General features: G+C 38.4%; 1 protein-coding gene across 1 annotated transcript in view; it reads left to right on the top strand.

Moving 5' to 3' along the window:
- PAPSS2 (3'-phosphoadenosine 5'-phosphosulfate synthase 2) overlaps nt 1–5,292 on the top strand; it is a 40,176-nt gene extending 34,884 nt beyond the window's left edge. The window contains exons 9-12 of the mRNA XM_083365015.1: nt 83–218; nt 312–580; nt 1,284–1,513; nt 5,038–5,292. Of these exons, the coding sequence (XP_083221141.1) occupies nt 83–218; nt 312–580; nt 1,284–1,513; nt 5,038–5,179 (777 nt within the window). The 3' untranslated portion in view covers nt 5,180–5,292. The remainder of the gene's footprint in view (nt 1–82; nt 219–311; nt 581–1,283; nt 1,514–5,037) is intronic.
- The last annotated feature ends 7,450 nt before the right edge of the window (nt 5,293–12,742 follow it).

Below are 12,742 nucleotides of genomic sequence, written 5' to 3'. Positions count from 1 at the left end.
AATGTTATAGGCTTTACACAGAGGCTGAATTATTATATTTGAATATCAGTTCTTCCTAATTCCTGGTAATATCTTTTGATAGATGGTGATGGAGAGTGGAGACTGGCTTGCTGGTGGTGATCTCCTTGTACTAGAGAGAATAAAATGGAATGATGGACTAGACCAATATCGCTTGACTCCATTGGAGCTGAGGGAGAAGTTTAGAGAGATGAATGCAGGTAATTCGTTGTATAAGTAAAGCTTTGCTTGACACAGCCGTTTCCAGTTAATGTGTTCCTGATTCTCCCAGTGCCACATTTCTTATATTTCAGATGCAGTTTTTGCTTTCCAACTACGTAATCCAGTGCACAACGGACATGCTCTGCTAATGCAGGATACTAAACGACGGCTGCTGGAAAGGGGCTATAAGCATCCAGTGTTACTCCTGCATCCTCTTGGTGGATGGACCAAGGATGATGATGTGCCCTTGGACTGGCGCATGAAGCAGCATGCTGCAGTGCTAGAAGAAAACATCTTGGATCCCAAATCCACTGTTGTTGCAATTTTCCCTTCTCCCATGTTGTATGCTGGTCCAACAGAGGTATGGAGTTTAGTTCCCTGAACATTATTTTTTTTTAAATATTCTTCTGGTTGTTTTTTTTTAACAGAAGTAGTAGAAAAAGAATGAAAAGAGCCACCCAAGTGGGAAGGAAATAAGGGAGAAACCACAGTCACATTTTATTCTCTTTCCCAGTTAATATTTTTAAATGTAGTTATAGGAATTTTCTTTCATTTCAGACTATCAATTAGGAGTCATTAATCTATGACAGGGGTCTTCAAACTTGGCCCTTTTATGACTTGTGGACTTCAACTCCCAGAATTCCTCAGCCAGCGTGCCTGGCTGAGGAATTCTGGGAGTTGAAGTCCACAAGTCATAAAAGGGCCAAGTTTGAAGACCCCTGATTTATGACAACTTCAGAACAGACATTGTTGGGGAAATAACAGAAAGCCAGGGCTGTGCCACCCCATCTTGGTACATTCCTTTCTAATATCTTGAGTTTGATGACATGATGGAGGCTTCTAAAGAGATTAAAAAGGGGGATTTCTGATATCGGATCTCCCTCTCTTATTACAGTGTTGAAATGTTTTTAATACATGAAAATAGTATGAATGTGAATGAGTCTGCTTGAGAGTAAATCTCATTATGTTTGTTGAGGCCTCCAAGTATAAAACTGTAGCCTGATACCTTGAAACACCAAGCTACCCACGTTTTCATAGCATTCTGATGTTCATTCTTGTGGCAGGTCCAGTGGCATTGTAGGTCTAGAATGATTGCTGGTGCCAATTTCTACATTGTGGGTCGAGATCCCGCAGGTATGCCTCATCCAGAGACCAAGAAAGATCTGTATGAACCCACACAAGGTGGAAAGGTGCTTAGTATGGCTCCAGGACTAACCTCAGTGGAAATAATTCCCTTCCGAGTAGCTGCATACAACAAAGTACAAAAAGCGATGGTTTTCTATGATCCAGAGAGGTAAGTAATAATAGTCAATTACAACTCCACAGTTAGCATTTTCTCATATTAGCTATGTCCTCATTGGTGTCTAACCATTGGATTCAAGATGCCATTATATCCTCTCTCTTTTTTTCTTCTGTGTTTACATTAATTTGACTTCATTTCATCCCCAGCATAGGACTGGCTTCAGTATCCTTAGTTTTAAACTAGTATTGTCCTCAATACTCAGACTAGAGCAACTTCGAGATATGTAAAATTTGTTAAGCTTTATTATCCTTTACTTCAAAAAAGTGGTCAAAGAGATATGGTGAGTGACTGAGACCAGATGCAATACATAGGAATAAGGGCAGAAATTTAGCCATCTCATATAGCTATCTGCCAACTCAAGAATGTACACCCAGCACAATATTTTTCCATTGGGTAAATTTTCTTGGTGGATATTTAACAACTTTCTTAGGCAAATAAAATTCTTTACATTACGACAGTCAGGAATAAACTGGTGCCTTCCAGATGTTTTCTATTTCAACTCCTATTATCTCCAGCATGGGAATAACAAGAATTATAATTGTGAACATCATAATTTATTGTGTTCTACTTGCTATTTGCTGAATACAAAGAGTCATTTCATATTGGCCACATTCCCAGATCATGATGGACACAATAGACATTACAGTACGGGAGAATTAGGGCCAATTTTAGGTGTATCTACTTTTAATGGACCACTGTTTCTTGTGTGAAGTGAACAGGGACCCAATATTAACTAAATGCACAATTTTTAAAAACTGTAGTTCGACATTGGCTTCATTAAAATTATTCATCTCACGTACTTTGGCCATGTCATATGGGGGAATTCACTGGAGAAAGCAATTATGTTTGGAAGAATTAGGGGTAAAAGAAACCAGGCCTTCAAAGAATACAATGACTGGATACTATCAAAGCTGACACCAACCAGAGCATAGAAAAACTCAAAGAAATAGATACGGAGCCACCTGGCCCATAGAATCACCAAGAATTGGACTTGACTGAACCAATATCATCGTCGTCATCAAATTGTTCAAAGTTTGCATTAATTCTTGTGTGTCCCTATACATGAGGCACTAAACCAGGTTTAATTAAAAGTTTCCAGATTTTTTCCTCTGATCAAATGGGGGAAAATAGGAAATTAATCAAGACTGTCATCTTAATGCATGACAATAATGGTGAAAGTTGCTTTCCTATCTTGACTTAATCCTAATTTGAACTGTGGTTCACAGTGTACATATTCAACGTCCTATTTAGGATTCAATTTGGAAAATTAGAAAATGAATTTTATTTTATTTTTTAAAAAGAAAAAGATATGAGATGATATATATGAAATGTGACTAGACAAGCACAGGAACCTGTGACTCTCCAGAGATTGTATTTTACAACATCTGAAGGATAAGTATCCCACTTCTGTTATACAGAAAAATGTGGCAAATGCAATATACTGACTTGGGATGCCTTTTTTGCTTCTGAATATTCCAAATGTGTTCTTTTCCAAAAAGGAACTGGACTTTTTTGGTGTTTTCTTTGAAAATGTTTCACTTCTTAAACAAGAAGTTGAAGAACTGAAGAAGCTTCTTGGATGAGAAGCAAAACATTTTCAAAGAAAATACCGAGAGTCCAGTTCCTTTTTGGGGGGCGGAAAAAAACACATTTGGGTCAGCCATAACCTGGATGATTGAGAACCTCCATAGACATTTGCTTCTGAATAGTCTTTGAAAATTTGATCTCTGGGATGATCATTGCAGAGCAGTGAAATGTTAGGTGTTGTTCAGACGAAGCACCAACATGAATTGCTATTTGTACCTGTGAATGATTACTCTTCAGTAATATGTAAAAAATAGCATCTGTGTCAGATCAATTTGAATGTACAGAAAGTGAACTAGGATTAGAAAAATGCAGCGTTCTGGGTACTGTTTTCACTCTTGCAATATGCTTGCCCTACCTTCATGCTTCCTATGTGTTCATATTTGTTTGAGGGACACCAGGGTTGTTCTTGACCATTCCCACCCTCTCAAGAGACAGATGGGATCAATTTTTCAGGCACCCGTAGGCTAGCATAACTAGGTGTATTTTGCATGAGGCAGTATGGTGAATCCAGAGCACTTTCAAATCATAGAGAACTCTAAGGGTGAAAAAGGGAGTTGCACTTAAGGTACAAAATACTACTAGAACAGCGGCCCCCTATATTTCTGGCTTGGTGGCCTGGCCTGAGGGTGTGTGGTGGGGAAAGGGGATGGTTTTGTGTGAGTAACAGGTACGTGAGCGTGTACAGCTGCATTTGTGTGACTGGACCTTCTCGTGCAAGTGCAAGCACCTGCCACTTGTTCAAGTGGAGCTATGTGCACTCACCCGCTGATTGCATGGCTTGGCTCTGAACATAATAATGGGTTGCGGCCTGGGGATTGGGGATGTTCTGTCCCAGCCTACGAGAGTACTTACTTAACCACTTTACTCATGAGGAGAAACCCCTCTTCATGGAACCAGGCAGGACCTGCAAGAAAAACAAACCCCTGACTCAATGTCCAAGACTTCAGAGGCAAGCAACACAATCAACAAAAACACAAGTCCTCAGTGTGAACAGTTGCCTTCGGCAACCAGCACCTCCCACACCTCTCCCCTTTATAGTCCAGCCAGGGCGTGGCTTCCTAATGACATTTCTTTTGCCTCTGGAGCCGCCCCATTGTTTTCCTCTGTCTTGCTCGCCTCTCCTCTCTGCACATCCGCAATTGGCCCCAGCTGTTCCACATCGTCACCCAACTCGGGCTCCCAAAACTGCTGTATCTCCACCCAAGCGTGAGTAGAGGGGCGGGGCTCCTCGTCTGACTGTGAGCCTTGGTGCTCCTCAGTCTTCCTCTGACTCCAATGTCACTCCAGGCTCCTCCTCCTCATCTGAGTCCTCAGGCTCAGCTGCCGGATCCACTGGCTGGTGAGGGATCACAACAGGGGACCTCTATACTAGAAGACATCATCACATTTATATCTACAGAAGCAGACGTCATGAAATCTATTACATTAAATTACAGTGAAAGCACCGTATCTTTTGTCTGGCATTGAATGTAGTAGGTTGAGAGGTTGAACGTTAATTTTAAGGCAAGTCAAGATCTACAGCATAGGGATGTAAAAGGATGCTTGTAATACTCCCAAGAGTATCTCTGCCCCTCCCTGTTTCTTTTGTTGCCTTTTTTCCTGAAACAAATAAAGGACTCAGAAAAACACACTATGAATGCTAAGATTCAGTCCTTGCCTTCTATTCTGTAGATCAGGGGTCCTCAACCTTGGCAACTTTAAAACTTGTGGACTTCAACTCCCAGAATTCCTCAGCCAGCAAAGCTGCTAAGGTTGAGGACCCCTGCTTTAGAAGTCTATAACTGATGGTTAACATTCTGTTATTCTATTCTATTCTATTCTATTCTATTCTATTCTATTCTATTCTATTCTATTCTATTCTATTCTATTCTATTCTATTCTATTCTATTCTATTCTATTCTATTCTATTCTATTCTATTCTTCACCAGGCACAGTGAATTTGACTTCATTTCTGGCACCCGCATGAGGAAGTTGGCTCGTGAAGGTGAAAATCCCCCTGATGGATTCATGGCGCCGAAAGCATGGAAGGTGTTGACGGAATACTACACATCGATGGGAAAAAACAATTAATTACGCTGTCTCTGTCAAAGTGCCTTTATTTTAAATACGAGCTCTGTTAATTGATGAATATGCTATGATGATTCATCTAGTTCAGGGGTAGGCAACCTTGGCTCTTTTATGACTCATGGGACTTCAACTCCCAGAATTCCTGAGCCAGCTGGCTCAGGAATTCTGGGAGTTGAAGTCCATGAGTCATAAAAGAGCCTACCCCCGATCTAGTTTCTAATCTTTTGGTTGCTGGGCATTTTCTTTCTGGGCCATACAATGGTTCTGGACCAGCTTTTGTCATTTTTAGAGCTTAAATAGGTAATTTCTTCTTAATTTCCAAGGAATGCCATCAAACATATTTTTACCGTACACATCAACAAGTAAGATCAAAATGAGTTCAAAGCCATTGGGATCCAGCTGTGACAGCCTTTGCCAAAAAAATATATTGACACTATGCAACTTTGCAAATTATCACATTAGAGCATGCGAGTCTTTCTTAATGTTATAAATTGACCCCCTAGAAAGAAGCAGGGGATAAACTAGTACTTTCCCACTGAGGCTTTTTTGGCTTCCACCAAAACCCTTCATATACTGTTGGGATGAAGAGGGAGGATTTCATGGCATGACATTTTTTAGATGGTGATGATAATGAAGATGAAAAGGAGTTGGTATAATCAGCGCTTCCTAACAGAGAATTCCATGGCAGTTTTCTCTTGATAATAGGTCACAAAGCTGTGCTGGTTCCGAAAAATTCTTTACAAATTGCCTTTTGGTCAACTTGAACCAAGAAATGCACCTTTCTCACCCTTGACATCGATTTTCTTTTTAGCCTTAACCAAATTCTTTCATAGAGGACATTTGCAAGCATTTCCCCCTCAACTGGGTGCTAATAACATCATTACAGGCTAAATTGATTGCCTTTTCACAGCTCTGGTCATACCTTCCAAGGTAGACCAGACTAGGAAACCAAAGTCATGTAGGCCACTACTACTTTATTTTAAAGATATAGTAATAGAATCTTACAAGTCTGAATACATTTCCTCCCTCCCTCTCTTTATCCTTGGGAGAACCAGAGAGGGTCTTGCCTGAAATTTTTTTCAGGTTACATTTCAGCCCAGTTCTTTTATTTGACTATATTGCCTTGGTAGTGGCTTCTCCATCTCTCCGCCAAGGCCATTTCCTTTGCACACTACAGTTGCCCAAATCGGCATCCACCATGATCGCCTTAGCTTATCCAATGGAACAGCTGACGTTGGAGATTTTCTGAGAGACATGGACTCATTCCTAACCATCTTATAGGGTGTGTGTAGGAAGGGGTGTCAAAAAACTCATGACAGCTACAATGCTGTCCCACCCCCTTTTTACTGATTCCATTTATCCAACGATAAACTCTGAATTCTCTTAGTTGAGCAGATCCCGTGAAGGTGTCTTAGAGAAAGAAATTGTTAACAACTGGTTTCAAGGACTGATTCATGTACACAGTAGCTGATAGTTTTGCATGTTTTTGTAACATCCTGTCTTATCATCATCTAAAAGAGGCATTTAAAACTAGGGAAAAAATTCCAGGGTCACCATAAGGCAACTTGAATCTTGGAGTAAATACTGAAGGGAAAGGTGAATGCATGTGCAGGACACAACCCCTTTTCCCTTAGGAAAGGTTTTTGAATTTTATATATTGAATCATCACGATTCCTGTATTTTTAATTCTTTCCTTCTTGGTAAGGAGCAAATAAGCACAAACATTATCATGGTTGATGAATCCCAAATTATGGGGCTCTGTTCCAGAATCTACTCATAGGAGTAGAAAACATGTTTTAGTTGTATTCCCCACCCTCCCACCCCATATAATTGGTTCAGTCAGAATTAACTGGTACATTCCTTTTGCATCTTAATACTTCAGTCATGGATGCTAAATGCAGTTTAACACAGTATACCCTTCTGATATTTTATTGCTTTTTTTAAAAAAAAATACCAGCTCCTTTTGCTATTGTGCTGCAATACTTAGTGTGCTGTTCACTGGCAAGGAGAGTGAATACTGTACAAATCAGAATAGCTCCATCATGAAAATCACTGAGAAGAGACGGTCTCAGGAGCTTTACATACACTATTATTTTCCCATCACCTTAGTCTGAGATGGCCGTGCTTTTGAGCATACGCCTAGTGCTGTTCTACCATTGGACACACAGTTAGCTGCTGCTATGTTTAAACAGAAGTTTGGTTCTGAAATCCACATCCAAAATCAAGGCTTATTTAAAACTTAGCATAAAACAGCTGCCCTCTGCTCTGTATGATATACCAGGCAAGTCCAGCTGCTACCTGTACTTTCACAACTGGAGAATTGTTGCATTAAATGTCTTCAGTGTATTATTTATTTTTGTAAGTTTTATAAAGGACATCTTTATTTGAAAACACAATTCAAGGCACTCTAAAATTTCAAATCAGTACAACATCAGGCCAAACATAGAACCAGAGAAAAAAATGATGGAATTTAAAATATGTTAATTGGAAATCCAAATACTCTGAAACTTTTATCTGCCTGTTCATCCATCCTTCTTTTGGGTATAACTATTCATATCGTTACAATTTCTTCCTATCGTGACCCCCACAAGATGAAAAACTGATTCCAATCATGGATTATAGAGCCTAAAATGGATTGTGGTCATCATTTGGGCATTTATATTAGCTATAGGTATGCTAAGTTTTTTTTTCTTTTATGATTTGGATTTTTCACTATTCGTGTCCAGGAATAGCTAAGTTGCTTTTCTCATTTTCATGGTGCAATTATGCAACAAAGTCATTTTCATAGTCCAAATACAAATATTTGAAAATGCTTTTAATGCTTTTAATGCTTTTTGAATCTTTGGGACCAAGAGAATAAAACGGGTTTCCTTTATTTTTATTCTTCTGTCAGTTGAATGCAGTAGGTAAGCAGTAACCATCTTGCAAATTGCATTGAACAGAAGACAGATAGCCAGTATCAATGATAGAAGGTTCCAGCATTGCTGGCTAATCTACATTAGCCACAAGACCTTCTAAACTGAAGTTTTGGAAGGGAGCTTGAAGGTAAATGTTTTCTTGCCATTGTAATCTAAATGTTTATAGTGCCAATATTTTTCCAAGTTTTTAACCTTATAGAACTATAGAGTCCAAATAAATATGTTGTATGTGCCTTTACCTCTTTCTACAAAAATACAGCCTATATTTTATAGCATATTTATTACAAACCCCAAAACCGACATGTGCCTTAACTGTTGCATCTCTTGATAAAAATATCTTCTCACTTTGGCCTTCTATTACTAAAATTCATTTTGGTGACAATAAATATTTCGCTGTTTGAATGTTTCTGCCTTTCACTTGTGTGCATGTGGTAAAGCCCAAAACTGACATCTGCTTGTCATCTGTAATAATGTCCTCAAATTGCAAGTGCTATGATGCTACAGAAAAGTCTGCAATAGTTCTACATACATTTAGTAAAGTTTTATCCAAAAAAATGTCGCCAGTATGTCTATCAGGAAAATGAATAGTCACTTTGTATAAAGAGCAAGAGATTCAGATGCTTTTGCTAGAAAAGCAGGAGAAAAAAACTGTGATTCTTTACAAATTGAGCAAATATGTACAGGTAGTCCTCAACCTACAACAGTTCACTTAGTGACCAAAGTTACAACGGCTCTGGAAAAAGTGAATTGGGCCCATTTCCCACACAACCATTGCAGCATTCCCCACTGTCACGCAACCAAAATACGGACTCTCAGCAACTGGTTCATATTTATGACAGTCGCAGTTTCCTGGGGTCACATGATCAGCTTTTGCAACCTTCTGACCAGCAAAGTCAACGAAGACAGACTCACGTAACAATAATTTAACCACTGCAACGATTCACTTAACTGCGATGAGAAAGGCCGTAAAATAAGGCAAAACTCACGTAGCAACATACATTTTGCCCTCAGTTGTGGTCGTTAAGCCTAGGAATGCCGGAACTTGAGAGCCAGTTTGATTTAGTGGTTAAAGGTATTGGGCCAGTAACCAGGAGACCATAATCTCCAGGGGTAAGCAACCTTGGCTCTTTATTAAGACTCGTGGACTTCAACTCCCAGAATTCCTGAGCCAGCCACACTGAGGGAAAAGGGAGAGGTTTCCAAGCTGAGCCATGGTGGCTCAGGAATACTGGGAGTTGAAGTCCACGAGTCATAAAAGAGCCAAGGCTGCCTACCCCTGCTCTAGACCTGCCTGTGGGACAAGGCCAGCAGAGGGCACCTTGGACCAGTCACTCACTCTCAGCTCGTTTTGCAAGGGCAAACCACTTCCAGAACTGCAGGGACTTGTCCAAGTAGTCATTAGGAAAGGGACGGAGTGTGTGTGTCTGTGATCTAGTTATTGTGGGTGTTAAAAGTCTAGGTACAGGGGTAGGCAACTTTGGCTCTATTATGACTCTTAGACTTTAACTCCCAGAATTCCTGAGCCAGCATAAAAGAGCCAAGGTTGCCTACCCCTGGTCTAGGAGATACCAAGTTAGGGAAAGATGTCTTAGAACAATTTAGCTCTCATAATCTTGAATTAAACTAATTCTAATCTTAGCCAGGGTAGCTAAAATGAGAGGACTGGAGTTGAAATCCAGTACCTGAAAGCCAGCAGCATCCTTATTTCTCTCCTAGATAGAAGAAAAAAAACAAACATACTGTCTTCAGCAAAGCATCTTCTCAGAAAATAAAGGAACACCGAAAGTGAATCATAAATAGGGTAATTTTTTTATTCATTTACATTTAGCCACTGCAGTGAGAATACATGTATATACTTGATCCTTATTAAAACCATATGGAAAAACAGAAAAAAACATGTTTGAAATGATTTGCCGTGATCGTGTCACATTTATTGCTTCATTCCCTAAGTTAATCAAGCTCAGCCTTGTCAATGGGTTTTCAAGTTTAAGAAAGAAACTTATATATCCCTATGCCCATTCCTGTATTATTTTACACAGCAGTTGTGCTCTTTTATGTTAGTGGAGCTCCGGATTCTGGTAATGACAATAAAGAACAAGCATACCTAATGACAAAGCTTGTGGCTTAGATTTCAGTCTCAAAACTCTTGGTGGACTATTTTACTTTCATGAGTAAAAAAGGATGACATATAAACCTGACACAACCATAACACTGTACAGACCACAACTACAGATCTTGTGCCCATGACAGACCTTGTGCCCATGACAGAACAGGGAACAGCCCATTCCCACTCCAAAATCACAAGAAACTGGAGCCCCCACAGAGAGATCATGTACTGTATGCTTAATATTAGCAGATCAATTATCTCCATCTTTCAAAGTAGTGGCACGCATTGGGCCTTCACGTGCAGCTCTAACATAGCGTATTAATTGCAAGATGGAAGGAGGAAAATGGTAGGCAACTCTTCTTTCACAATAGGAAAAGAGTGCTGGTCAAGCCAATGATGAGACTTGAATTTAATTTTAGAATAGTACACAACAGGAAAGACAATCTCAACGGTATATTATGAATTGTTTGTAACTATTCAAGAGCCATCTTGACTGCGCAAAGAATTGACATTCAGTAAATGCTTATCTGAATGTCAGAAGAACTAAAAGTATAATGAATAATTACAAAGAAAGTACCATAAAGGCATTAACATGGCTCCATTATAAAGTAAGGCGCTCTGCTGAAATCACAGCTCTTTAAAAAAAAGGAAGTAAGTCAATACTGGGAACCTTCTGTTTTATTTGGTACAATTCTTCCAAAAACCTTCTGCATCCATTCGATCTTACTTTAGAAACATCCTCAACCCTTGGAGAAATTTTGTAGGTGGAGCAAAGGAGACAAGAAACTTTCCATGAATTTTATCCTATAAACAAGCCCCCCCTTTTTTTCAAAAATAATATACCAATATTTTCATCTGGAAATCAATTTTATAAGGCAAATGCTGGGCTGTTGAATATGCAAATTTATGTCACGGAACTATGAAGATGCCAAAAGACTGCTATTTTTGGTGCTACAGACTAACAAAGCTATTTCTCCTGAAATCATAAATAAAATTGTTCCTTTGAAGGAACTTTCAGTGGGAATTCCCATCACCACAATCCGACCATAACTATCAAGAATAGAAAGATAATTTCCATTCTTGATAATTAGGACCTCTGGATATTGGAAAAACTGCTCTTTAGTCTGTAAAATGCTGATAAATATTTTATTATAAAATTATATAGCTATGTTCTAAGCTAATAGAGCTTAGTGACCAAGGAGAGAGATAAAAATCTAAGTGTTACTACTATATAGCAATAGATCCGGTGGAATAAATACCTAAAGAATAGTTCTAGAAATTAAATAGATTGTTCACATTTATTTTCTCTTAAACAAGTTGAGGCAAAATTAATTCAACATTTTCAAGTGCTTCTTACTTCCTATGTTTAAATTATGCCTATTAAAATAATACTGCTGGAATGAGGGGATCAGAAGGCAAACAAGCTTAAGATTTTAAGTCATGTTTTAAATACAATGGCAAAGGACATCAGAAGTATTGACCAAGGTTTAAAAACTCTTGAGAGAACTCATACATAAACAGCATCTGCTGAAATTTCCTGAGCTGCTACGATCTCTGGATCCTAACCATTGTCCTTAAAATAAACCTGGAATCAGCAACATTCAATTTTCCCTCTTGCAAATAAACCAAAGCACTTAAAGGAATGGAAAAAAAGATAAAACTGTTTCACTCAGAGAGAAATGAAGTATGATTTATGCTACTATAAATTTAAATGGGGTTATTCTGAGCTATGAAAATTATGAAGTGAAATGATACATCTTAAAATGAATATATTTTGGTCACAAGAGCCAATATCCAGCTTTGCTGATGTGGCAAAAGATTATTCATCGCCACTCATAAAGGTTTAGAACATGAGGTATAACAGAGACTCACTGTGTGATATTTATTTATAGGCCATAGAAAACACTGGAAAGATACAGTTTTATGAAGTGATAAGATAAAATTATTAATTTTACACTTTTGAGGTTTGGCTGAAATTAAGTAGAATAAAATTTGAGACGTGACCAAAGAATTACTATCAGAATACAATAAAGGTCATTAATATGAAAGGCTTAATTGAAGAATTAAATCAAATATTTTATTACAATCTACCAAAGGAATTTGTCCTAGGATTTAATATTGCAAAAGAGATGTGTGTAAATGACTTTAAAAGGTCAACTTACTGGTATCTCAAGCTGTATATGAATGGCTGAAGATGAGAGCAGCGTATCCGGAAGCATATTTTTTAAGTATTTTTCTTCTTTTCAGATATATACCTCAGATATGTACATACCTCTGATATGTACAAGGGGTTTCGATAGGACTAATTTAGCAATAAAAGGAAAATTAATTGGGGAATGACACCCCATCCCCATTATGATTTAAAGTTGTCCATAATGTAAAAGCATTTGATCATCACATATACATTTACCCACTCAGTTCTTAATCCCAAATTCTGATCAGCCATTTAAATGGGACTAAAATTCTAAGATGGGCTGACTTGGTTGGATTTTTAAAAGAATTATTTCATTTGACAAAAACTGCTTTATGTAAGAGTAACTG

This window comes from Vipera ursinii (assembly GCF_947247035.1).
Source record: "Vipera ursinii genome assembly, chromosome: 5".
NCBI lineage: Eukaryota > Metazoa > Chordata > Lepidosauria > Squamata > Viperidae > Vipera > Vipera ursinii.
This window is presented reverse-complemented; position numbering and strand designations above follow the sequence as displayed.